Source organism: Thunnus thynnus, chromosome 7 (assembly GCF_963924715.1).
Source record: "Thunnus thynnus chromosome 7, fThuThy2.1, whole genome shotgun sequence".
NCBI lineage: Eukaryota > Metazoa > Chordata > Actinopteri > Scombriformes > Scombridae > Thunnus > Thunnus thynnus.
In genome coordinates, this window is record NC_089523.1 from 27580205 (window position 1) to 27607862 (window position 27658).

At 39.4% G+C, this 27658-nt stretch overlaps 2 protein-coding genes across 3 annotated transcripts in view; one reads left to right on the forward strand and one right to left on the reverse strand.

The window, feature by feature from the left end:
- Positions 1-1110: 1110 nt before the first annotated feature.
- pgr (progesterone receptor) lies at positions 1111-8936 on the forward strand. Its single transcript, XM_067595277.1, has 8 exons — positions 1111-2459; positions 3166-3275; positions 4418-4534; positions 4819-5124; positions 5464-5608; positions 5782-5912; positions 6295-6452; positions 6564-8936. Exons 1-8 carry the CDS (start codon positions 1561-1563, stop codon positions 6717-6719), a joined length of 2022 nt encoding a protein of 673 aa, XP_067451378.1. The 5' UTR covers positions 1111-1560; the 3' UTR covers positions 6720-8936.
- Positions 7944-27658, reverse strand: part of LOC137186384 (rho GTPase-activating protein 42) — a 61410-nt gene continuing 41695 nt past the window's right edge. The window contains exons 5-25 of one of the 2 annotated variants that reach the window (XM_067595274.1): positions 23843-23944; positions 23506-23616; positions 22027-22131; positions 21122-21251; positions 20649-20749; positions 19599-19708; positions 18767-18823; positions 16964-17042; positions 16575-16614; positions 16170-16232; positions 15918-15992; positions 15148-15232; positions 14894-14952; positions 14007-14112; positions 13596-13755; positions 12803-12953; positions 12102-12491; positions 11644-11800; positions 10362-10424; positions 10178-10257; positions 7944-9368 (exon numbers count right to left, since the gene is read on the reverse strand). In XM_067595274.1, the coding sequence (XP_067451375.1) occupies positions 9280-9368; positions 10178-10257; positions 10362-10424; positions 11644-11800; positions 12102-12491; positions 12803-12953; positions 13596-13755; positions 14007-14112; positions 14894-14952; positions 15148-15232; positions 15918-15992; positions 16170-16232; positions 16575-16614; positions 16964-17042; positions 18767-18823; positions 19599-19708; positions 20649-20749; positions 21122-21251; positions 22027-22131; positions 23506-23616; positions 23843-23944 (2313 nt within the window). In that variant the 3' untranslated portion in view covers positions 7944-9279. The remainder of the gene's footprint in view (positions 9369-10177; positions 10258-10361; positions 10425-11643; positions 11801-12101; positions 12492-12802; positions 12954-13595; positions 13756-14006; positions 14113-14893; positions 14953-15147; positions 15233-15917; positions 15993-16169; positions 16233-16574; positions 16615-16963; positions 17043-18766; positions 18824-19598; positions 19709-20648; positions 20750-21121; positions 21252-22026; positions 22132-23505; positions 23617-23842; positions 23945-27658) is intronic. The other variant, XM_067595275.1, reaches the window with a different exon arrangement.

Here is a 27658-nt window from a genome sequence, read left to right on the forward strand (position 1 = left end):
AGTGTCTCATATATGAGAAACTTGCCAAGTAAATGAAAAAATTACCAGGAGATGGTGTTACACAAGAATCAAAGGCACCGTGAGCCATGGGCGTCACATTTACAGATTAGATCCTATTTGAAAACTAGGCTATTACAGCATTTGAAGAACACATCATGTAGATATGAATGTGAAGCTGTTATCCAAGAATTATGTAGGCCACAGTATGAGAATCCCCAATGATAACATCAAACAAATGACGCAGGAGATAGGGCCAAGGTCTGTGTGTGCATCATAACTACATGCATCAGCAGCATCCATACTCCACTGATTAACTTGAATAGTAAAACCCCTTCTGTTATCTACCATTACAGAAATGTTCTGTGATGTAAGTTAGATGAGTACAAAGTAGGTGAAGGTGCTGTTATGACACAATGTCCTTAAGAAATATAGAAGACCACCATACAGAAAATGATAGGTAAACAGGTAAATCACTTTATCAAAGGCTGTTAGTTGCATTTGGCAAAATATACAGCTGGAACGTAATGTTTGAAATGAGGACTTTGGTTTCAAGCAGCAGCAGATAGATAGAAATCTGCAAAATGGAAAAAGATCTGTAAATGAAACTAAGAGAGAAACTTAGAACTATCTTTTGCAGGAAACAAAATAAAACAAAGTCATTCTTTGACATTGTTACAGAGCATTAACACTCCATTAAATTTCTTCAACAATTCACTGCCATAGAGATTAATGATGCCTCAAAGTGGTAGATAAAACTTCAAAGCACAAATGAACTGCACTGATTTTTACCTCCGACTCTCTCACGTCTGTCCTGATCGCAAACACCACGTATTCTATATTGTAATTCCATGGATCCATCCAAAATGAATACATATATATGACAACATAATCTTTAAACCTTCAGTTGAACTCAGCAGGATGACTATAATTCAGTTTGGGGGTAAATAACGAAATAAATTACTAAAGTATTGCAGTATTACTCATCTTTCAAAGGAACCTAATACTTCCTCATTTGGCCAAAAATGTCGCCATGTTAAACTTCATTCATGAACAGTAGGGTGGAGACTAATCATCCTTGATTCTCCTCAGTGGCTGGCTATTTTACTGTAGGTCTGCTGTAAAGTGTACCTCCATACATCTCTCCAGTGTGACATCCTTTGGAGTATTGGCTAGTTAGTCTCAGTAGGGAAAGCTACTGAAAATCTGTGAAAAAGGAAAAGAGCATCTATTCAGCTTTGAAACATGACACTCACAACCAGCACAAGGATTTCCTTAAATATGTTGCCAGGTTAGTTTTTATATAGTTTTATAGTATAGATTTATAGTTATATAGTTGTTTATATTATTTGTATATCATCAACACAGGCTGATAGTTGGCTTATTTTATTTTATGACCAGCTGTTAAATTGCACAGATTTGACTCCTATGTGAAAGAAAAGCGAAGTCACAGCCTTTCTCGACGGGGAGGAGGATTACAGGAAGGTCTCTGAGCCACAACCTATCACACACACCAGGCTCCGGCGCACTCAAGTCTCTGCTGTGCGCGTTGTGGTTCAGAAGATGGAAAATAAAGTAAACGGGAGGATGATCACTGTCAGTACTTCGATTGCTGATTCCACCGATACAAGAGTAAGTGACTTCATTGAAGCTGGGTACAATACCAACGAGGCACCGTCTCTGACTTGCATGTCTTCCTCCTCCGTGCGTAATTATGGCAACACTGGCGCACTGATCCAGGGCAATTCAAGCGGCGACGGAGCAGTTTTCAAAGATTGTAACATGCTCGATGGTTCACTTGCTGGAAAACATTTTTTTGACCGTAGCACTGAATATCTGAAGTGTGACAGTGTGCAGTGGGAAGATTTTGTAAAAGTTCAGAGGACCAATGTGGCCACATCCGAAAGTTTGTCAGGCGCAAGTTCAAGCCTCTCCTCTACAACCGGAGCGTGTAAATTCATTAAAGATGAAAAAGAGCCCTCTGTGATTATGGACACCCCGTGTCCCAATTTTGATCCATCATCGCAGATACCTGCTCTTGACACCTGCTGTGACACCAACGGGAAGCAGCAGCTGGGGCTTGGTGGTGAAGGGGAGTCGGCAGGCTTTACGCCAGCCGCGGCGGGTCCTAGACCAGGACTGGAGGGATCTCCAAGCTTTCTGATCGACCTGAACCAGTCAGAGCAACTTACTCCGCTGAGCCTGCAGAGGACTGACTCCAGGTGCGGTTTGTCCGGGAAGACTGTGATCGACTTTGATGCCAACGCGCACACAGCAACGCAACTGACAGTGTACAAGAATGAGGTTCCCCGTTGGCAGACGCAGACGTCTCCGGCTGAGCTTCAGTACTGGTGCCAGTCCGCAGGGATGACGGAGGACCCTTTTACACACAGCGGCTATAATGGGATCCAGAACCAGGCTTTGTCTCAGCGGAACATCTCACCTTTCGCAGCATTCCCCGGGTACGTACAAATTTTGACACTGATTTAAGTCATTAGCGAGACTGACATCTTTAATCAAAACTGAATCACTGCACGTATTCATGACGAATTAACGCCTACTATATGTTTGTGTGACTTTAAAAGTAAAAAAAATAGATCAATTTATAGATAGGCCTGTATATTGATGATTAAATAGACTAATCATCACAGTGTGAGGACAGATCACTTCCTAGTGCACAACGAGTAGGCCTACACAGTCCATTTCTGATTCAGTCTGTCTCTGAGAAACAAGACAAACAGCTTGTTTGCTTCTTCATTTCCGTTCAATTCACTATCTAGACAGTATCTAGTCATCTGTCTCTCATGGACACGTTATGAAACAAGTGCATGTATATTGAAAACAAGTGGGAGTGAATGAGAACATTTTATTCCATTTGGTCTTCCTCACAGAAATACCATATATACCTGTCTGAATAAAAATAAAGTAGCCTAACTATCTCCTACTCTACACCCATACACCTTTATATAAACTTATATTGAGGGCCCTTGGGTCCCTGGGTCTTGTCTTAACATTTCATCTTAATCTAAATGTAAAAAAGTTAAAAGGATGATTAAGTTTTAAAATTAAGGTGTTCCACTTGCATGTTAAAAGTTATATTTGTAGTTTGTACACACATTTTGATTCATAGATATGTTTATCAATGCAGTCTTTTCTTCTTTTTTTCAGTATGCCACCTCAGAGACTGTGTGTGATCTGTGGTGATGAGGCTTCTGGTTGCCACTATGGAGTCTTAACCTGTGGGAGCTGTAAAGTGTTTTTCAAAAGAGCAGTCGAAGGTGAGGAAAGAAAACATCCTACGTACTTTTCTGTCAATATAAGCCTTTGTCACAGAAAGCCTTTTGACTTGTCACAGTCGCTAAAGTATAGGTGTAAATAATGAAATGAATGATGGCTGAATTCTGTGTAGCTGCTTCAGTTTCAAGCTCCTGGTATTGTGCACATTGACTCATGTTGTCACGATTTACTGGGACACTTGAATAGAAAGAAGCCGTTGCTGGTGTTATCAGTAACACCTCTGCTTTTCCTAATATGACAGGTCAAACTGTCTGCTGTGAAAAAGGCCTATATTGTCCAGTTTACTCATATAGTGTACTGAGACTGTCATGAAAGAGGAGATCTAAAAATCCTTAGCTACTGCAGACAGTTCAAGTACTTTCATATGTTATTCTATTTCAAGATGCCTTTTATCTTTTCATCTTTCTCTTTCAATCTACACTGAGACTACAATTAATCTTTTTCTGCTGCCTGTGGTCTATTGGTGCTCTCTCTGTTGTGTACTTTCATACCCACAGTTGTTCCCTTTATACATGTTAATTTGTAACAACTGCCATTTAATATTTTCTTTTTAGAGTTCCTGTGGATGGAAATGTGTCTTCTAAGGTAACCTAGTTACAGGTTGTTGCTGTTGATAAGTGGGCATTGTTCCTGACAAAAAAACATAAAAAAAAAGAAAAAAAAAACACTGAATGAGATGTTACAGACTGTAACCAAATATTAATATCATAAGTCTACACTGAATGCTGTGGTACATTAAAGGGGAGTTACCACGTAAGATTTGACTGACCTTCTATGGGAGTTGCTAAAGGTCATTAGCAACAGTAACACATTGACCAGTGTTCACCATGTTCTTCGTCTTGGACTTGTTTTTCTTGTTATCTTGAAATGTGAGATATATAAGAGCCACTATGTCTCACCATGGCCGTGTCACTCTGTCCTCACAGCCTTGCCTCTATCTAATTTTCTTCTTTAGATCTCTCCTCAGAACACTGAGTGTAGAGTGGAGTAGCAATGCTAATAGTCAAGAGCCCTTCAACTCTTTTTTTCCTCTCCTGATTATGTGCATCTCCTCCTCCCTACATGTTTGGAAGTCAAGCAAAGTTAAAATTGTGTGCATTGTCTGTACCCTTTCACTCAACAGGCCATCATAGCTATCTCTGTGCTGGCCGAAATGACTGCATTGTGGACAAAATCCGAAGGAAAAATTGCCCTGCGTGTCGCCTCCGAAAGTGCTATCAAGCAGGAATGATGCTTGGAGGTACAGAGCTAATGCACCCATATCACAAAAATGAAAGTGACTGGTTATGTAACACCAAGTCACACTTTGAAATCATGATAAAACAATAATGAATTAATGTTAAACAGGATCCTTTTGTGAGCAGAGGTAATAAACTCCTTTTTTAGATGCAGGTTTAAGCCATTTTACCATTTACATAGTCAATTTACTTGTATAGGAAGCAAAACAGTGAAGCTTTGTGATATGTTGAAGGCACAAATACTCTTCTTCATCAGATCTAACCAGACCTTGTATTTATTTCACAGGCAGGAAACTGAAGCGTTTTGGGGCCTTGAAAGCCTTGGGGTTGGCCCCGTCCCTGATGTTCCAGTCTCACTTGGCCATGTCCAGTGACAATCAAGCCCTGACCTCCATGTCTTGCATACCAGGCATCCGTGAGGTGCAGATCTCCCAACATATCATCAATATCCTGGAAAACATTGAACCAGAGACCGTGTACTCCGGTTATGACAGCTCCCAGTCTGATGTTCCCCATATTCTGCTCAACAGTCTCAACAGACTCTGTGAGAAACAGCTGCTGTGGATTGTCAAGTGGTCCAAGTCTCTGCCAGGTAACGGCTCTGTGCAGCTCAGGGTCACAGCATTTGTAGCCATGGGGACCAACTGGCAGGCCTCACCCAAGGTCTCAGCCTTAACACTGAATGAGATAGAGGGTTTTGTAAAGCCATTAATACTGGATATGACAGCAGTGTCTCCAAGTGGTATAAAACCATTTGATTGTCACCGGAAATGTTAAAATAGAAAGCGATTTTATAAAATTGATGGCAATGAAGTTTTAAGCTGAGCCAGAATATAACTAGAAATCAATTGCACCACTTGATAATATATTGGTGCAGACAAAATGTTCTGAAATGTTGATCTAATACAAGATGTTCTTTTTTTTTTCTAAGGATTTCGGAACCTTCACATCAATGATCAAATGACCCTCATCCAGTATTCATGGATGAACCTGATGGTGTTTTCTCTCGGGTGGCGTTCCTTTCAGAATGTCACCAGTGAATATTTATACTTTGCACCAGACTTGGTTCTTAGTCAGTAAGTAACTTCCATCACACAGGCAATTTGAGTTGCCCTTTGAATCACAATTTATGATTAAGAATTGTATGAACATAACACTGATGCATTTATTCATAAAGCAATGATTTTCGATGAGAAAGAGACTCTGAATTGTTCAAAAACATAAACCGTCTGATATTTTTTTCTGTCAGGGAGCAAATGAGGAGATCTCCAATTTACGACCTTTGCCTGGCGATACAGTTCATCCCTCAGGAGTTTGCAAATCTTCAAGTTACACGGGAGGAGTTTCTTTGCATGAAAGCCATAATATTACTCAACACAGGTAAGAGACAGAAAATACCTTGAATTGGTGGCAGACTCAAGATGAATCTTTTTTTTTTTTTTTACCTTGTGTTGACCTTCCAGTTGAAAAGAACTGTACTCTGTATACAGTGTTGCAAACAGAGATGTGAATGTTGTACTGGGTGACTGGACCTTGACATGATTTATGTAGCAGCTGTTATCACTTCCCAGTTTTACACTTAAAAGAACACACTAAAAAAAACATTGTTTTTCATAAGCAGCATTAATTCCAAAACAATCATTAACTGGCATCTCATGAGTGCTTGTATGGCTTTCTTTGATAGTTTTCTACATTTTAAAAGTGCATAATGTTTGGAGAAATCTTGAAATCTTGAATCTATAAGCGTTCTGTCTGTTCTCAGTGCCTCTTGAGGGAGTCAAAAGTCAGGCAGCATTTGAAGAGATGAGACAAAACTACATTCGGGAGCTGACCAGGGCCATCCACATAAAGGAGAAAGGAGTGGTGGCCAGCTCCCAGCGATTCTACCACCTCACCAAACTGATGGACGCCATGCATGATGTATGTTCCCTGGTAGAACTGAGTACAGCGGTATTGATTCATATGTGTCTTAAGCTAATGGCTACTTTAATGAGTACTAACACAAACATGAATGTCTCTTTTTTTGTACAGATAGTGAAGAAGGTCAACCTGTTCTGTCTGAGCACCTTCATCCAGGCAGACGCCATGAGAGTGGAGTTTCCAGAGATGATGACAGAGGTCATTGCCTCCCAGCTTCCCAAAGTCCTGGCAGGAATGGTGAAGCCCCTCTTGTTCCACACCAAGTGATAATGCCAGCACAGACATCACGCCTCTGTGGAGACATCTTGTGACTGGATTATTCACCCCACAATTACTGGATTCTTCATAGCCTTCACTAATGTAGCCAGTTATCTATACTTTGCCAAACTGCCTCTAATGCTCTTTAGCTATTTCACTTTATGTGGTTAAACAAAATCAAATTCCTTCAAATGTTTTTAGTAGAGATATCTTTAACATCATAAAATCAGAGGAATCAATCAATAAAGCTCCTCTGTATAAATAAACCTCAAATCTGGTCTAGCCACCCTTTCCCCATCTACATATTGTGTACAGATGGTACTAGACGATATAGGTGATAGTGATATTTTCATACTGAAGCTGCAAAACAGAAAAAGACAAGCAAAAACCAAACAAAAAAATATATATATCATAAAATAAAAAACATGAAATATTTCTGACCAAACTTTTCTTGTTTGTAAGGTAGAAATGCAGGAGACACTAAAACTTGCCACTTAAATTAATGAAATTCTGTTAGCACTGAGTTAGCACTGAGTCAGAGTGAGACACCGCATTTATTCTAGGGAGGAGAAACTGGGAGGATTACCTTAAAATATTTGTAAAATCCCGTCTGTACACTTAAATGAATTACAAAGAACTCAGCGCACATCTCTACCAAGGCTGCACAATGCTATAAATGTGTTATTTTATAATAAAGCATATTTAAAAGATTTGATCTTACTCATGCAAGTGCAGTAGGCCTAGTTCATGAAAAAATAGCAATATTTAGAAACTCTTACAAAAAGCTGGATCAGCATTCAGATCTGTGCAAACAATGAATCATAGTCTTACTTGTACTGTGGTCTTACTTTAAACCAATTTTCATTGAAGTCAGTGAGTTGTCCAGCTGACAGAGACAAAGAAATTAATCTAAAATAATAGTTCCCCTGTGAAGGTAATAAAAATGTGCAAAACAAAAAAAGTTGATGTAACTAAAGATGGGAAGGAACATTCATCAAACTGGAAGACAACTAAATTATCTGTCAGACTAATCCTAGCTTTCAACCAAAAACACAGCAGAGGATCTAAAACTAGGGATGCAAGAGACAACTGTTTTAAAACTTCTAACATCCAAATCACTTATAGTACATTCTGACTCCTGAAAATGATTTACATGTTGAATTTAGAGTTCCTCGTTGGCAGTGAGCACAAGTTAAAGTTTCTAACTGTGACAAAGAATTTGGACCACAGGTCTAATAAATCACGCTGTTTATTTATATCGACATGCTAATACACCGTCAAGACACAGTGGCTGATTGCATGGAAACAAGCTTGCCATATAAAAAAAAAAACAACAAAACAGAATGCCAAATGTTACATATTCAGGATGTGGATATGATTTCCGTGGCATGCCCCTGCAAATTCAGACTGTAAGGGAGTATTATTCCAGCATCACTGTTCAAGGCCACCTCACATTCTCGTAGATGTAAATGGAAAAGAACATCCTGATCTTGGCAAGCGCACATTCTCAAATACCTTCCCAAATACATTTTTCATCCCCCAGAGTAAGATTTAATTTTTCAGTTTGTAATAACTGAAGGGCAAAAAGCTTGTTGATTATTTTTTTTTCTTTAATCTTTTTTTTTTTTTTTCTGAAATTGTATCACTTCAGTTAACTTTTTCAATAATAATGAACTTTGTATTTTGAAATGTTGTGACAGTTATAGAGAATACATGTCTAGTTGTCATTGCTTGTACACCAGTGTACCAGTGAGTACAGTACCACAACAGGTATTAAAGGTGAAGGCTTGCCCTCATAAAAATAGCATTCATGACATTATAAAAACACATTTTTACATATGAAATATATTTGATGTGATAATTTATAATAATAAACTGTTACAAGAAGTAAATATTTTTGATTAGCATTTACAGAAAAAAACTCAAGAGCATTGATGTACAGTACAGTACTGTAAAGCTAACCAGAAAGTGCACTGCAGCAGTGAGCAGGTTCAGTGGATGAACAATGATCACAGGCCAAAAACATAAAAGTTAAGGTGCAAATCCATTATGCTCTTTCTATTTGATTAGATAAGTATCTTTATTTTAAATCACAGTTTGTTCAGTTACAGTTATTACAAAATGTTTATGAAACTACAGATTTCCATTATCAACTTGAGTGTTATGCTGACATAGTGGGAAGTCAAAAGATAATATATTTCTGAGAATAAAATTTGTGAAATGGGATGTGATTGTTTTGTGATTCTGTAGGTTAATACTGGGACTAAAAACATCAGTGCAGTCCATGGGTAATATATTTACATGTGGGGAAACAGCAATCATGCCATACCTACTTCCTCTTAACTTCTGACAAGCTGCAGAATCCCCAAACATTTGAGAATGACATCATTACAAAAAAAAAAAAAAAAGATTTTGAACTTCTAGCACTGTTAAAGCAGTTACTGCTCTGTTTGGTATCTGCTAGAAATGCATACAATACAGAAATGTTATAATAATAGGAACAAAAAAAACAATCAACATTATTTTTTTCCATGGATACCATGAAAAATTTGCAATGTTTACCAGGTTTCTAGAGGAAGATGACATAATTCTCAGGGATTAAACCTGTTTTTCCCTCATATGTTGCTTGGAGCCAGCCTGGTTCAACAGAACGGTAGACTACCAGACAAAAGGAGAGAAAAAATAATTTAGTGAGAGAAAAGAGAGAAACAGAACAATTCTTAATCCAGTGTAACCTGTCCATATTTGATTAAATTATTTCCTACAATTACAACATTTATAGCAGATTGAGGAAGACTCTAGGTCAGACAGCTCTTTAAATTCAGCCCCTACAGAGTATTTCAGCAGGCTTGAAAGATTGCTTAATCAAACACATACAGTATAAACCATAAAAATGACATGGTTAATTAGTGTTGAGATGCACCAAAAAGAGGAACATCTTTAAAAATGATCAGCTTGAACAATCTAGCAGAGATCTGCTGAATAAGGATATAGAGGAAAATGGTCTATTAATGTAGAGAGCAATAAAAGTGCTTTGCCTGCTGGTAAATGGTAGGGAGCATTTGTTGATGTTTTTGCATTTGGCTGCTGGCTCTGCTGTCTGTGTTAACAGGGAACAGGCACCAGTGCCTTCCATCACTAGGTTACAGTGACCTGCCTGCACTGGTTGTGGGCCAAGTCATCTCTTCATGGAAAAGGCAAGAGGCAATAAAAAATCCTGGCACTGTTTGGATTTTAGCTATGCATATGGGGGCGTCACGCTAAGAGCAAAATCATTTTATGCCTCTAGATAACACTGGGAATTAGCCAAGTCCTTGCTTTGCGCTGCCAGTATACAACAGAATGTCTGTGTACACTGTTCAAATGTCCAATCAACCTACACAAGGAGACGGAGGCATGTGTGTTTTTGTGAGAACTTCTGCAGCAAAGTTGGTCTAATTTTTTTGCCTTGTTTTGGCTCTGCTCACCGTTTGAGAAGTGCGCCCCCTGGGGGAAGCTGAGCTCATGGCTGTGCTCTGCCTCACAAGAATACATCGCCTTAGCATCTCTATAAAGACAACAAAAAAACAGACAATGTCATGGCAGGTCTGAAGAGATGAAACGGATTAATTAGGTCAAACTGTTGTAGCTGGTGTCATGTTTTTACAGTACCTTCCGACTGGAGCAGACTGTGGGGAAGAGGCATTTTCAAAAAGCAGTGCTCTGGCAGCAACCCTGAAAAAAATGAAAACGAAAATGGAAAAGAAATACTGTTCACTCCACCTGATTATATCAAGGATATCATTAACAGCTGAAAAACAAATGTTTGAAAGATAACATCACCAAAGGCAAAATATGTGCTGAGATCAAATGATGTAGAGTCAGTAAATTTGTGAAATATATTTTTATCGTCTATAAAATCTGCAGTGCAGCCTGAAAGAGAAAGTCAAGCCTTTCTGACCTTTTTGGACCACAACAAATATGTCCACTTTCTCTTGGCCCTGCCAGCATTCTTCATTGTTTAGAATGAGGTGAAAGGCGTAACGACACAATATGGGAGGTTTCCTTCCCCCGGGCGGACTCAGCTTCAGCACGATGCTGAACTGAGTTCAACTATATAACAAGGCTGCACTTGACCCTGCGCACAACAACCTCAGAGTCAAGGGGACAACAGAGCCTAGGGCAGGCTGGTGGGTGCTATACAAGGAAACCACTTGAGAGATTGTGTGACTGGCTTCTCAGACATGACAAGTCAAACAATCTGTTTGTCCCAAGAGAAGGAGTGTAGCCTGCTGCTGGGTCACATCAACCCAAGAGCAGGCAGAGCATAATTAAAGCCAGCTCTCCCACCAGAGAGGAAAAGACATAAATCTCCTAGCACATACTCATCTCATCCCTCCCAATACCCAATGCTCATAAACAGACGAAGGAGGAAGCTGACGACGCAGAGGAGAGAGACAGACAGAGGGAGGAAGTAAGAGAGAAATGTTGCTGAACTATTGACCTTAAGCCTTATTGACTTGTAGCTATTTTTCTGCCACACACATACCCATTACCTTTATAGAAATCTAAAAAATATTATGGGTATCAGGGCTGCAAACAATAATTATTTTCATCATCTAATACAATTTTTTCATTTGATTAATCAATAAATAGTGAAAAATGCAGATCCTGACACTTGAGTGGTACGAACCAGTGAATGTTTGGCATTTTTGCTTGATGCAGTAAACAGTACCAATCAATCATTAATCAGAATTGTTGGTAATTTTCTGCCAATTGCTTAATGAAGTATTCAACTAATCATTTCAGCACTGGTTTTAAGGTGAGTGATAATGTGCCCTTAAGATAAGAATTCATAAATGGCATTACACTGCAATTGATATCATCAATAGTATTACTATAGAAGCAGTAGTTTATACTGAACAAAATGATGAGCCTTATTTCAGTTCATTACACTGAGCCAGGTCTTTGATATCCGTTGCTGGCCGATGTGTCCATCCTGCGGCGGATCACTTGTTTTGGTGGAAGGTCTGGGTGCTCAGCAGGCTTTAAACTCTCTTTGGGCTCCAGTGTTGACAGACTTTGGACAGATCCAGAGCAGCTCCTGTGGCCTTGAGAAAAACATACAAAGAATAACTCCTGTCTCCTGGTAAACACAAAGACACTAAAGTTTTACACTCCCACATACACCGTTCCAAGTAAATCAGATGTGTCATGTAAATGATATTTCAAAACTGTTTAAATTATGCTTAAATCAAAGGGTTGCTATCAGTCTTTGAAAGCATCCAGTCCTGGAAGAACACATTATGACAATAAAACTACTGACCTATGAATTCTGTCCTAAAATGACATTCATATCAATGAACTAATGACAGGCAAACCTGAACCGGCATTATTTGATGATTATCCTACCTTCAGATATATGCAGTGATTTCAGAGAGGGACCAGCGGAACGGTTCAGCAGTGCTGGCCTGAGGTCAATGTGGCAGTGTGGTGCTTTTTTGGGTGCGGGAGACAGCCTGGGAGTGGTGCTGACTGAGGACAGGCTGAGAGCATCCTCTGACTCTCCATCTGTGCGCCCTGCATCCTCCTTGGAGCTGGACTCTGGGCTGCTGACACACACGGTGCTCCTGGGGCCATTTGAGAGCTGTGATGGTGTCCGACGGAGGTCCAGGAGTGACTTGTCCTTGACCTGAGCAGAGGAGGCTGTTTTGGAGGAGGTGTTCTGCTCAGAGGAGTGGGAGGACAGAGACTCCATGCTGCCCATGGGAGTGCTGCTTGGACTGCTACTGAAAGTGTCACCTATGCAGGGACCAGAGAAAAGGCATACAAGGCCCTCATTAAAACCTGATGATTGAGGAAATGATTGTGGCTACTCTATGGCTTAAAGGAAATGCTTTTCTCTGAAGATATCATTCTCATTTGGAAGCCTAAATGGAAAACTAATGGCTTCCCATTTTAAAAATACTGAAAAGCCAATATGAGGTGAATCTTTTAGAAAATTGGTGAGACAGTTTCAGCAGATGTCTGACAGTTATTATATGCCACTGATGGGCTTTTGGCAAAAATGTGGTTTGATGACCTGTGGTGATATTCACTGCTTTGGTACTCACTTTCTGCATCTGCCAGGCACAGTGTTGGGGTGTAGATGCTGCGGGGTTTCCTGGGCCCGCTGGACAGACAGATGGCTCTGCTCCTACGAGAGCCAGTCCGGCTCTGGGGTTGGGGCAGGGGCACATTGGGGTCTGGAGGCTGGTGGAAGATCTGAACGTCCAGGCAGAAGCACTAATTACTCAACACAACTACACAATATCTTTATTCCTAATCAATATAAGTGGGTACAACTGTGTTTTGGAGTTTGCCACCAATATTTTAAGAATCTTGCTACCCAGTATAGGGATGGATGTTACAACAATCTATACTGTGAGACTGAAGTATTTCGTCAGCCATCAGATATGTTGCAAAACTGTTTATACTGAGGTAGTCTCTTCTTGCTATAAACCAGTTAGATTATACCAGGTATAATACAACCAGAAGTATCTACTTTCAAATTGGGTTATTTGATCTATTAACAGTTTCTAATTTGAATTTACAAAACATATTTTAAGATATATATAAATATTGCAATATAAATTTGCTCATACCATGATAGAATATACTATCCATATCACCCACCCTCATGTGGTGCCATGTTCAGTGTCTTTTTGTCAAACATTTTAAAAAACTTCACATCAGCAGGGTTTTTCCCCTTAATTCTGTTATTGGCAGATGGAAAAACGTCTATAGGAGCAAAGGTAGAGTGAACCTTGTAATAAAAGACCTTTAAAGTAAGAATTACATAAAGAAGGAATTAGTTAAATGGTGCAGACAAAACTAAAAGCATATTGTACGTCAACTATGACTCACTTTGTTGAAGTTCTCAATAAGTATTTCCACAACGATGTTCTGGAACTTGATGTTCATCATTGCTGCCACAGTCTCCTCTTGAGACCGCATCAAGGTGGGCCCAAAGATGACACCCAGGTTGGACACTGTCATCAGGTTGAACTGGCTCTGGGTGGAAACTCTGCAGGTAGAGGACATGGGCATTACATAAGATGCTATTCTATGCTATATCAAAGGCAAACTCTTTCCCATGTGGTGACAGCTTTGTTCTTTACACAGCACTGTCAGTTTTAGAGAGGCCTGTAAATGCATTAAGGTGTCCCCAAACTGTGAAGACAATTTAATCAGTTTCAGCAATCTTTATTGTCTGTCATACGGTTGCTCTTCTTTCTTAGGGCTGCAGAGTAACTGATTCATTACAGGAACACGTACATGACAAGGTGTTTTATTAGTAGCTCCAGCATTTCCTTGTTCCTCTCGGGCAGCTTATGAACCAAGGCATGGACAGCACACACCCTGTAGTTCTGGTCATCTGACTCTGAGGGAAGTCAAACAGGAATAACATGATCAAGAGGGTGATATACTAACACAAGATATGCCAAGTTGACAATTGTTAACTGTGGTTTGAATTGCAGAAAGAATGGTAATACTACCAATAACACAGTGACTCTTGTGATCAGGGTAACAGAATATTCTATTGTAATGACTATACTGGCATGCTAATGTTAAAATTTAGATTCCATGTACTGCATATAAATATGAGAAATACTACTTCAAACTGAAGTGGCAGAACACATTTCAAATTCAGTTCTTCAAATTTATATTCAACTGTCTGAGACACTATATCCAGAAGTGTAGAAAGAAGCAAACTCACCCAGATTAAACCAATTTAACTTACCAGTTTGACATGACATGAGAGCAATTTGATGCATACGGCATGTAGACTTTTGTTTTTTGTTTTTTTGGTAGCCTGAGATGGAAACGGTTTAATTGGTTCAGTCTATGCTTGTTTGATTTTCCAGCTTTAAGGACATGAATGTAGTGCCCACAAAGCTATCTCATAAAGGACTTAATTTGAAATGCAATTTAGTTCAAACTCAATTCACTTTCAAATGGTTAGAGCAAATTCAATTTGATCAAAACAAATTTCGAAATATTGTGTTCTCCAATGATCAAATACTAATTAAGATTTACCATATTCAAATGTGCTAATCTTCTGCCACAAATGTAATCTGCCCATTAACACTGTATGTTATGAACAGCAAATAAAGCCTTTGCTAAAATATCTATTATAATGTTAATAACTTTTCATAACTTACTGACAGCCATGATAAAATCTTTGTGGAGCTTGAAGGTCATTAGAGGCTCAGAGAGACACCTGGTGAATAGAGAGAACAGTTATCATTGATTTCCTGAGTGGCATGGGTCTTTTTAATAAATGCAGCCATCTCCATTTGTGAGTCAGAGGCAGCACTGAATGCATGACTAACACCAGGGAGGCTTCAAAGAGGCATTATGGAGGCAGCAATGATTCCTGACAGCTGAGGACACATAGCTGGTGGGGCGAGCTGACCTGAGGTAATTCTTCAGACCGCTGGTGATAGTTTTGTTGTCCCACGTCTCTGCATCCAGGTCCATATCCACAGGTGCCTTGGATGCTATTGGAAACACACTTAATCCAATTATTCATTATCAATTAAGCTGTAAACTGTCTGAAGCAACAAACCGACAAGCTGGTTAAATGAGCATAAAAAACACTGACGTTCTTCTTGTGTAAAATGACTCAACCCAAGAATGTGAGATAAATTTAAGTGTGCAATGAGTGTCTGAGAGAGATGGAGATCCAGCTTGAGTGAGAATTTTAAAAAAATCATTGAGACATTTCCTGTTCAAACGTATGAAACACATGCAAACAGGATTGCCTTCGGTAACTAACAAGGTAATGGAAAAGTAACATGAAGCATAATGGCTGTTACACTGTCACACCACAAGGAGGACACCTTTCCTCACTCTGCAGGGTCACATAATGTTTGCTGAAGCTTTAACTTCAACCTGAGATCATGTCCAGAGCTGTTCATTAACCAGAGCTTTAAAAGGAGAGGTTAATTTGCTGAAAATAATAATTCAGGCATTAAGAAATTGAAAAATACATTGAAATACAGTACATATAGTACAAAGAAATAGTCTTAACAATAGAAAAAAAGCTGTAATTCCAAGCTTGATGAATAATGATACTTTAAATTTGACTCCAGTCCCTTTGAACAGAGATCCTATTTGTAGTTTCTATACTACTATGCTGTGAGTGGGAAATGCTAATTTTTTTCTGATATTAAGGTCACTTACAAAAGACTGTGGTCATCAGCTTCTGTACTTTGGAGTTGACCCCTCCGATCCGGTATAGTCCCATCGTATTTATACCTGCATTGCAATGAAAAAGGAAAATAAAGAACCGGAACAAGGAACAAAGACTTTCTGCTCTGTTAAGACAGTGCAGTATGTTGTCATGTCCACTAATGAACGAAGCACATCGTTATTCATAATCACCACCAGGACCCGTTCAAGTCATTTGAAAGTTGAGAGATTTAAATGCCTCACCTCTCACCTCCACCAGGTCAATGCATTTCCTCACAAAGTTAAAGCCCGCCTCATTAAGAAACGCTGCAATAAAACACAAGAATAGGATTGACATGTCAATTACCGTCTGGCTTAACCACGCATCAAGCTCTCCCCCTATGCATGTGCTCCAACTAATAAGATGCAACCCCTTTGCTGTAAAGCTGCGCTATGTCAGTTGAGTGGGTGCATGTCAAATAATTGTGTTAATGAACAGAGATACTGTAGTTGTAAGTAACAAATTATGTGTTTGATGTATGTGTATGTGTGTGTGTGGGGGTGTGGGGGTGTGTGTATGGAGTTTTTTTTTTAAGTCTTTGAAAGCTGAATTTATACTTTACTATGATGAAAGGGGTTTGGAGAGATTTGAAAAAAAACCACACTTACTCTCTTCCTTTTTGCTCAAAATGGCAGGTAGGTTGTAAATCTAGAGAGAGATAACAAAAAGCATTACTAAGTTATAAAACCCTCTGCTTCAAAATTAAACAAAATCCCTGAAAGAAGAGAGTCATGTCCCAGTTTTTCCCACCAGTGCTTCTATGGTTGAAGTGGGCAGTCTATTATTAGAACAAGTGGATGGTGAGGTCATGGTTTCTTAAAAAGATGTTGCTGGACCTAACCTGAACCTACCAGAAGAGGGTGCCAGTGACAAATAGTTCAGTTTTGGTATTGTTTTCTTGTCAAACCAACAACAAAAAAAATCCAAAAAACATCCTAGCCGAACAGGAGCCAGTGTAAAATGAATATTTCAAAGACAAACAGGAAGAGGTTCTCACCGGCTCCTTGCCATCCATGGCCTCTAGCCACAATCTTCTGTTGGACTCTGACAGTGCCTGCAGTGTCATAACGCCATGCCTGGAAAGATTTCAGAGAAAAGCTGGTCTTAGTCTGATCTCATTGTCTAGGGGCCCCTGGACAGACCATGTTTACACTGGCTGAGACCACTATAAAAGGACTAGTGTGACTAAAATAGCTCATGTGCAAATGCTTGACTTCAAACTGTGCCCTGGGTTGGCTCTGTGCTTCACATTCCACTCCCAATTAAATGCTACATGTGCTTAATATTAGAGTGATTCATTTATTGCACCCAACATGCAAACACCTTTGTCTCCTCTGTGTTCTACAGCACAGCATTTCTTGTGTCTCATGTCTCGCCCCACTCTGTGCTAAATAGCTTGAAAATGGTGTATTATCTGCACTTGATACGCAGCGCTGCTTTAGTTGGTAGTGATCTGATGACACATTATATGATAATACTGGCAAATGAAAACTAAACCCCATCCAGTAGTGATGGTTAGTACTAGCGCAGAGCCATGTAGAGTTGCATGTCTTGCAATGAAGGGGTTGTTTCAACCATGTTACTGTACAAAACTGTACTTCAGGTGGTACCCAGCCATGCATATAGTTTTGCATTCATTTGTCCAGGTTTTGAGATATCTGTCTCTGTTATTCATGCCTCCAACTTAAAACAATGTAGGTGAATTGAATTTTTGTTTGGGATGCTTACAACATGACAATGTTACTCTAATCCACAGAACACATAGTTTTCATTGGTAACAAAGTACTTCCTACCAAAGTACCAATGAAAACTGTCAATAGTGGGTCTGTAGATTATCCAGAGAAATTGGTACACACTTCCTAGAAAGATATTGTAGCTGTTGAATTTTTAAAATGGCATTTTATCGTTGCTTTGAGCACCACAAATGAAAATCTATTAATTTATATCCACACTGCGGTGGAGAGAGATATCTCGAGATCTGGGCGATCAAAATAAAACTATTTGCTTGGCAAGATACCCCTCTTATGATTTGGATGAACCAACCCTAGAAATGCGGTTTTGAGATGGTTGGCCTGATTCTGGCTGGGCTATAGGTGTAACAGCATGTTTATTATAATGAGGATGAATGGATGAGCTTGAAGCTGACTGGGGCTTGGCCCACATTGTCCTTGTGGTTGGAACAAGCACCTTGGGGCATCGTCGTTTATGATAAATGAGTTGTCCTGCAAATAAACTGCAGTTATTGTCCATGCTCAGCAACACTCACAGAGGGTGAACAGTGCTGGCCCTGCTGGTGCTGTGCAACAATAATGCACAGTGATGAGCTAACTCTATATAATGAAATACACATGCAATAATGAGTTGATATCAAGCTCTCATAACTTACAACTTGATCAATTGAGCCAATGTTAATCAGTGGGCAGTCAAGTTGACGGTGTTTGATCTTTGGCCAATCCCTCATTCTGTTCCCCAGTGAAACATTGAATACAAATCCATTATGAATGTTCCCATACAGCTAGTGGATTTTCAACTTCTAAAAAGAGGCAAAGTGATCAATTGATTCTCAGAATGATATGAATCATTGTATTGTTTGAGTAATTGCAGACAAGTAGGAAAAAGTAATATGTCTGTATCCTTTAGCCCATATTGACCAAGTGATGTCTGATTTTGTGAAGTGGTAAGAAGGCAAAAGTATTTCATTAGAAGGTCTGAATTTGAGATTGAGTGAATGTTATAATTAGCAGCACACATGCAGCACATGCAACTGCTCTGAAAGGGCAGGACTGGTCAGTTCACATACCGGACTTTACAGAAAAACTGAAGTGGTCTGAAAAGAGTTCCACGATAGATGTCATTTCTACATTGACATGAACACAGAGAAAAGACGGAATGGGTTCAAAAAAATAGAGAAAATATCGATGTTGTGGACATACAACAAACAAGAGGTTGGGAGGGAGAGGACTTGAGGAACATGCAGGACACAAACAGAGCTGAAAACATCTAACACTGGTAAACAGGGTGTCTTTGAAGATGTTAATCAAACCTGAACAACTCTTGCATGTTCAAGTGCTGTGTACTCCCATGACAATCTGGGTTAATTGTCAGGATCAATTGGGTTCGATAAAACACAAAATGCATGAGAACAAAACATCCCACATGCAATTCATCTGTCTTTAAATATGTTAGTCGTTTAAATATTCTGTTAAACCTGGAAGTACTACAGTTATATGTTAAAATGCCACATAATCTTCAAAATGTAAAATTTCTAAGGTAATTCCATAGTATCTATTATTATTTGCATATATCAAGATCAAGTAGAACAAATTGCAGCATGCTGATTTGTGGATGTTGTATTTTGTGATGTGTAACATTTTTCCTAATTAGGACAGTGTATTCTTCAAATATACTATCCTAACTACTTATGAAATAACAAAATAGCTGATAAATGTCTAAATAAATATACAAAACAACACATTACGATAGTTCTCATGAAAACAAATGTGACATCGAACCACATTCTAGAGAGGGTGGTAATAGTAATAAATATTATGTTTTGTATATGTTTTCAGTCCATGTAAGTGTTACAGTAACACATGTTCGGGAACATATAGATGATTGAGACAGTCACAGACCTCTCCACCACTTCGATATCAAAGCAGAAACGCTTGTCGATGGAGTCTGTTTTCCTCCGAATGCAGGATTTGAGCTTGAACATCTCTGGCTGGTTCAGGACAAGACCATTCTAAAAATAAACACACGATGCATGAATAAATATAAATTGAAATGAAAAAAGAAAGAAATGCACTCATTTAAATTCTGTCCTTGCAAATGTTTTTTTAAATATCTAAAAACAGTAATATGATCATCTAATTAGTACATGCAATAACTTATGGGATGGTGGCAGTCGGTGGTGGTAGGATGGACGGATGGATGGATGGATGGATGGATGAAAAAATAGGTAGATAGACAGATAGATAGACAGATAGATAATAGATACATGTAGATACATAGATGGATGTCCTTTATTGATCACAAATTGGGAAATTCTAGTGTTATAGCAGCAGGTTATCCAGGTATTGCAAAGGAACAGTAAATACACAGTAAATATACATATTAACACTAGAAGAGAGAAATTTATATCTATAGAAAAATCAACACAACAAATAACAAAATAAAATAAAATAGCTCAATACGAGAAAATGAGAAAAAAAACCTTAGCATACACTATAATGTAATAAAATATAAACACAAAATAACATACTAAATATATTAGACAAGTACATAAAGTATGAAATAATATGTTGATAATCTCATGTGGTTTCCTCTCATTTGTTAGTGTCAAAGCTTATAAATGAGGTAAAACTGTTCAGTTAATCATGTAAAAAACAAGACACCATAACTTCCTGTTTAAAGGTTATTTCATTCCTTGTCTTCCAGTTTCTTCTTACTGGTGGATTTTTTCATCTTTGAACAGTTTTTTTCTGCCTTGAGTTAACAAGTCTTTTGTTTGGTTTACCAAATTTACACTTCTATCATTTTGACTTTTTCCCCCTCTGGGTTGAGACATTGTTATGAGTCTCAAAGGGTTTCTTTGTTTCACACACACACACACACACACACACACACACACACACACACACAGACTAAACTAAACTAAAATACACTAAAACATATGAAACTACCTGTTTCCCAGCCGACTTAGTTTCAGTGTTGCTCATGGTAAAGGTCTTGCTGCCTTTCTCGTATGTGCAGTAGTGCCGTGTCCATGTGCATCCCAGAGGACCTAGGACAGATAAATAAAGAAGAAAATGGTAGTTGAGCCAAAATATTTTTCTCTGTACCACAGGCTCTTGGAAAGACTTCTGAAAATCAATTTGCAATTAAAGTGTGATAAATCAAAAGTTGTTTATTGCTGCTGATAAAAATCTACAATTTGTGGTATCCCCCTTCCTTGTTTGAGAGCACATCAAAGTGAATTGGTAAACAGGATGAAGTATGAGCTCTATGCGAGAGGATCTCCTCTGCAGAGTTCTGGGAGAACTCAAGACATGTTTATGGTGATGGATGTAAAACCATGCACTTATAAGTGAGGCAGGGGGAGGGGAGATGGCATGTGAGGGCCTGGCTGGCTGGGAGCCCAGCTAGAAATACTCACGTTTCTCCTGGACGTACAGGAAGCCTTCCATCGTCCACTGGCCTGGGGGTTTATAGTCCTGATCTGCAGACCTTATCCTCTTCATCAGCTTCTCCACTTCCTGCTTGGTGCTCACAAAGTTGTTTCGTGTCTGTGTGAAAAATGCAGGATTTGAGTATAACTGCATTGCCTGCATCAGGGAGCAGATTGAGACGTTTAAAAAAATAAAGGAAAAACATCACAAAACTGACAAATAAATCATATTTGTGCAGCTACATGAGACCACTTGGGGGAGAGAATGACTAGCACACTGGCAAACCATTTGGAAATGCAGACAGAGCATCTAATTCAAATACATTAAATTTATATTGGAAACTTTTTCTTCAAGAAATCCCAAATTACAACAGAGACTCAGCTGTTAATACATCCCAGGAATCCTCTTTTCCCCAGTCAAAAAGGTCAGAATGAGGCTGTCTTATATCCCCAACTAGAGAGATGGTGAGACAGCCTCACCTTCTCCATCTATTAGAGCTCTCTGCATCTGAGGACGTGGAGAGAGGGTTACAGAGTGGAAATTGACAGGTCAATGGTGCTGACATGTTGGACCAGAAAGAAATTTGGGCCCTCAGACTGCAATTGGTGAGGTCATAGTGATGGAAGGAGGGCGCATGGCTGCAGCTGTAGTTTTACTTCCAACTCTAACTCTTTTTTTTTTTTGACACGGTGCCCTTAAACATCCTGCAGTAACTTGTCTGAAACACAACACTCTGAAAATATCGATCCTCTGCGCAGCAAAGAATCTCTTTTTATCACATCGCTATCCATTTGTGAAAACTCTGCTTGTTATATTAGGGTGTGATAAGCTGCAGAATCTGATTACGTGGCTGGTTGGCTTTGTGTACAACCCCTAAGGTGTTGAGACTTACGTTCTGTAGGTTGAACTGGAGCTGCTGTTTGTACGGCTCAAATTCATGAGCCAGCTCGTATCCTTCATGGTAGAATGTAAACAAACCCTGAAGAAAGGCCAGGAGCTGGAGAAGAACATCGTTTAAGAGTGATTACAGGCTTAATAAACACTATAGAGCTACAGTGTGTTACTAATTCACATTGGAGAGCACATTTTAAAAACACATTGCAACATGAAATGGCCATTTTGTACAAGAGAAACAATAATCATTATTATAATCACATAATAACCCTTTGATATCTCTAAAACATGGGGAATCTAGTCTATTGAGTGTTTTTTTAAACTATGGATTTAATTATATTGCTGCCATCTGAAAAGTACATAATTTACTTTAATTCTGTGCTATCAATCATATTATCAGTGTAAATGTCAAACTCTGTGGATATCCACTTTTGGAGTAAATCTATAATTACAATGTACATATTGCATTGTCAGTTAAAACTAATTAACTTCTTATTAAACAGGACTGTATTGCAGAAAAATTAATTAGCAAATCTGATGAAATTAATTATTTTCAAACTGATGCATCGAATATTGCACAAACAATGATGGACGAAAAGTTTGTGGTTCTTTTTTGTTGACAGATATTGATCTTGTTTTTTGTATAACACAGAAATATCCTTGACCAGTGTGGAAAAAGCACTGGCAGTACTGCTGGAAGAAAAAAAAAAAGATCTCATCTGTAGCATAGTGGATCCTGCAAACATAGAGCTGCTCTCAGTCAAATCCTCAGACACAACCACTGATTTGATTTCTAGGATGAGAGCTTGGTATATCAAATGTTCAAGGATGAACCATCTTATCTGTGCCCAGATTCATCACAGGCAAGGTTGAGCCTTGTCATTTTCCCCAGCACTACCTGGGGCCTGGAGAGATTTACATTTCTGGCCTGGTTTCTGGATGAACTGCCAGTAGATGTAAACAAATGGGAGTGGGGGCTTTTAAAACAGCCACTTTGCTCCCATTTCACATTCCCAGACATTTAACACCCAGAGAAGTTAATGTTTCCTGGTAACTTTTTCACTAAAGGTGTTAGAATTGACTCCACAAATCTGTAAGGTAGGGGCTTTTATAGAGCCTTTGATTTACACTTGCACTTTGTCTTGTTTTGTTTGACAGCAACCACTTGATCTAATTTTACCCACTAGCTTGCCCAAATGGATCGACTGTATTACAGAGAATTTGTGATGAAGATGACAAATGTTTGGAATATACACGAGAAAATACTGTATATACCTGTGAGAGATGTATAATTGCGTCTGTCTTCACTCAGGGGACGATATGACAGACATTTAAAAAGCCACTTCCATCAGCACTTCCATTAAACTACAAATATTCCCTACTATTTTGATTATATGCCACTCAACTAATCCTTTGTCTAATGTATTCAGCACAAACTGAACACAAAAAAATACGTAAAACTGATACTTTCTCTTACCGGCTCAACAAACTCAAATTTCTTCTTTTCTTGCACTTCTTGTATCTTGAAAACATACTCAAGGGATGCATCATAAAAGAGTTGTCTCTCCTTATCAATCTGCGTGTCAGCCTAGGAATGAACAAACAAACCAGGGTTAGTGCCATAACAAAGAAGGGTCAACCCGAGAGAGCGCTGTGTGGACAGAGAGTTAATGCTTACATCACCACCTGGAAACAGTGTGTGCTTAGATAGGTAATGAACAAACAAAGTTTATTTTTAGGGCGAAACAAAGCTGACCATAGAACAGCATTATTCAAAAACCTGTTGGAGTTCAGAAAATTTGTTTTGGTTTTACCTCCTGCAGATATGCTTCCTTCTTTTTGGATGACAAGTTGAGGTGTCTCTCAAGCGTGGAATAGTATTTCTCTGTTTCCTTATCGAATTTCTTCTTCCCTTCCTAAAATGGTTCACAAGACACATAAAAGGCTTTAACATTACTAAAAATGTGAGATGTGTTCCCGTATCTCGGGGTGTGTGGTGTGACTGCCACTAGGTGGAAGTCTAACTACATTTTCACATGCCACTTTCCACATGCCATTTAAAATTCCTGTCAATAGATTATTACAGGTCATAAAAGTGGCATATGACTGCGTAATGATGAGAAGACAATGTGGACATGGTCAATAACGGGCTGTGCAATATCAAAAGGGCTTCTAAGAAATATACGTTATTATTCTCATGGTGAGCTGGGGACACAAGTTCATAACACTGCAAATCATCAATAGCGTAATGGATTTGGCACTGTCACAGACAGGACCGGCTGGATGCTGTTTGCATTTTCCTTCCTTGTTATCCACCTGCAAAGACAAGTCAAGCTCTATAGTTACCAGTCCCGAGACTCAGACAGCGCGTCCCACAAGACTCTGAGAAAGTAACAGGAAATGGGCTCTTCATGCCAGATGCCCATCTACATAGCATATGGACTACTACTACATTTCAACACCCCCCTCCCCAAAAAAAAAAAGATCCACTTCATTGGCTTTAATCAATCCTTGCCCAAGCAGAGAGAACCTGTCTGTGTGAGGGAATTCAAGTGTCTCATCTGCAAGTCTGACCTCTAAACCAAGCTTTGCCCACTTACTGCCCATCTTGCTAAGCAAACATTCATAAAGGGGCTAGTCAAGAACAGAATAGAGGGGACGGGGAAAGTGTGAGGAAATGGCCACTGTAACCAGATCCAGCTTGTTTGTTTTCATTCCCATGGCCCTGAAATTCAGCAAGTCTAATCTACTAGCTACTGATATGACCTAGAACAGTGTTCTGCCTCAGCAACCCCCATAGCAGTTAAACACTGGAGAAATTCACCACAAGACACTGTAACCCTCCTACATAACTATTACAAGTAGAGCACAAAAATCAATAGATAATTTCATGTAGTGGCATCTTATTTCCATCTTTCTTGTCATGTCTGGCCCAGGAATGATCTTTTCAAGAGGGGGAGAGAAATCAATTGCTTATATGCCTGCTATTCAGAAATAAAGAGAAAATAAACAGGTGGAAAGCAAAATAAACATATGATTAAATATGATATCACATAGACAGGAAATAAATTTCCCTTAAGGATCAAGTGTTTTTTTATTAGAGAATAAAAAGGGAGCTGACTGTCTGCCATTGTGAGTGCTATTGACATGACATTAGTTGGTGAGCACACACACACACAACTGAAGCATACAACTGGGGAAAATAACTACTCACACTGTGCAGACACATGTACACATACACACACACTGGGGATCACATCAAATTAAGAGCTTTAGGTTTATATGAGCCCCGCAGTCACAGCAGGAATCTCCCAGCACTGCTGACTGGTGTGAGCGTGCCAGAAAACTCCTCACAAAAAAAAAAAGAAAACACTCCTCCGTACGTCTGGACTAACTCTTTCACACTTACAAAGAGTGGGGAGTGACTCACAGCCGCAGTGAATCTGTGAGGCAGAGCCAGCCTGATTAAGTCACCCAAAGTGTCCTGCTTTGTTTTGATCCAGACAGGACGTGTATAAACTGGTGCTGCTGTAATGATACCCTAGCAGAACACCAGGTGTTGGTTTGTCCATGTGCTAAGCGCACACTTCTCCCCCTCTGGATATGTTTGTGCAATCAGAGTGGAATATGAGCGATTTAAATTGCAAAGACTCTCCTACAGAACGGGGGAGCAGTGCAGGCAAAAGGCTTTGAAGCCCAACACATGGTGGCAGAGGACATAGATGTGGATAGATATATTGCCTAAAGCTCACATAAGTTGGAAGTTTCTGACACACATTAATGCCAGCGCCCCAGAGTAATCAGCTGGCTGGGAATGGATAACGCCAAAGCACTTCCCAACACTCTGTGGTACACAAAACACACATGAACATACCACTTGGGAGATTTCCTCATCTGATTGCTTTGTTCGCCCTCATGAATAAATCAGATGCAGGAAGAGAATATTCTGATTCAGATTGTGTAGTGGAATTTTTGAACTGGCAAGTCTCACGTTGCCGTTAAGAGCGCTTTGATGCCAGCTGTAATATGGGTGAGTATGCTGATTGCTATTATAATGTCATAGGGAGGAAAGTGCAGAGGAAAAACTGCTGGCAGCTTTTCACCTGGTCATCAGGTGTTGTCAGTTTGCTATTGAAAGGACGTCGAGAGCAGGCACGAAGACGGCAGGAGTAATATTTGGACGCTAGCCCTACATTGCCAGTTTTGACACTGGCCCTAACGAGCCTCAGGGCCATCATTTCTGAACCTCTCATCACCATGGTAACAGATGTAAGTGGCAAAGGAGGTCGAATGTGTCTGTGTGTGTATATAGAGGAAAGAACCCCAGATATCACACACTATCACACTACACTTCTGTCCGACACCCTGGAATAATACAAACATCAATGGCTTGCAAGGCATCACATACAGCATGTTTCACCACACGTTCATTTTAAATGGATTCTCTGAGCAGTGACATGAAAGGGAGAACTCTGCAACCTATCGCTATGAGCTCATTAGAGACAGCTAATTGGAGCAGAGGTCCAGAATGGCGATTAAATAGCAATGGCTGGGTTATTCTGATGCCCCACCACACATGAGCTGGTCTCTCTCCCACAAGGGAGGCAGACAGAACACCAGGCTTCAGCTTGAGTTCAGTTACTTTGCAGCAAAGCCGAAAATGTCTCCCTCTTTACCTGAAATCCCACTTCCTGGGGAGACATTACTGACTGCAAGAAGTTGGCCAATTAACACTAAGTAATTACAAACATCTGCTTCTGAAGATATGAAACTTCTAAATAGGCTGTATTTAGTGTGGGTGAGGCAGACTACAGAGATTTAGTTTAAAAAATATCAGTATTAGTTAGTGCATCTGACACTGATGTATTAAATTTAAAGTAATAAAAATGAAAGTATAAATGCACCACATATACACACTTTTCTAGCGAACAGAGAACAAGTTCGGTGTAGTGTACATTCTCTCATGTCTGCACAACAGGGATATTTCCTTCGTATCTGATCTCATACTAATACTTGAGATGTGAGCAAAGCTGCAAGGAAGAAAGCTGGTATCTTCATAAGATTAATCTTCAAAAGGTTCTTTATTATTATGGTCTGGAAAAAGTCTTTTGACAAGCCCAGCATAAATACAGGTCTATACCATATCCTGTAGGGATCCCTTAGGCATTTCCCTGTCAGGATCAACTTAAACCTCGCTGTAACTTCCTAACCTGAGAGATAATGAGTGAGAAAAGTGAACTTGAATCGTCTGAAAGTTAGGAACTCCTTGTCAAGATGTATCTGATTATTATTTGTTTTGGACTGTGTCATCTGTCAGTGTAGCTGATAATAAAGGCTCCCTCAGACCACCTTAATTAGGGTCAAGGTAGCAGGAAGTTATTCAGTGTCAGCACTTTTATATGGTTATTATATGGTTACTGCATCCAACTTTGCAAGGATTAGTTTGTGAACTTTGCTGGCCAGTCCTCTGTTTATTGTTAAAGATTATTATTAAGACAATTCTGCTTTATTAAACCCCAAGACGGTGAAGTCTGACAGGAGGTCATCACAGAAAGGGAATGACATGCTATGAGTCCTGTGTTCAGTGTCACTTTCAGCTCCAGAGAACAGTGAACACTGGATACAGTAAG

What these genes read in the sequence shown, in the direction of transcription:
- pgr (XM_067595277.1), top strand. Translation starts at nt 1,561, where the DNA reads ATGGAAAATAAAGTAAACGGGAGGATGATCACTGTCAGTACTTCGATT. An exon ending in CCTTTCGCAGCATTCCCCGG is followed by an intron (nt 2,460 to 3,165) that starts GTACGTACAAAT and finishes TCTTTTTTTCAG; the next exon opens with TATGCCACCTCAGAGACTGT. An exon ending in CCAGACTTGGTTCTTAGTCA is followed by an intron (nt 5,609 to 5,781) that starts GTAAGTAACTTC and finishes TTTTTCTGTCAG; the next exon opens with GGAGCAAATGAGGAGATCTC.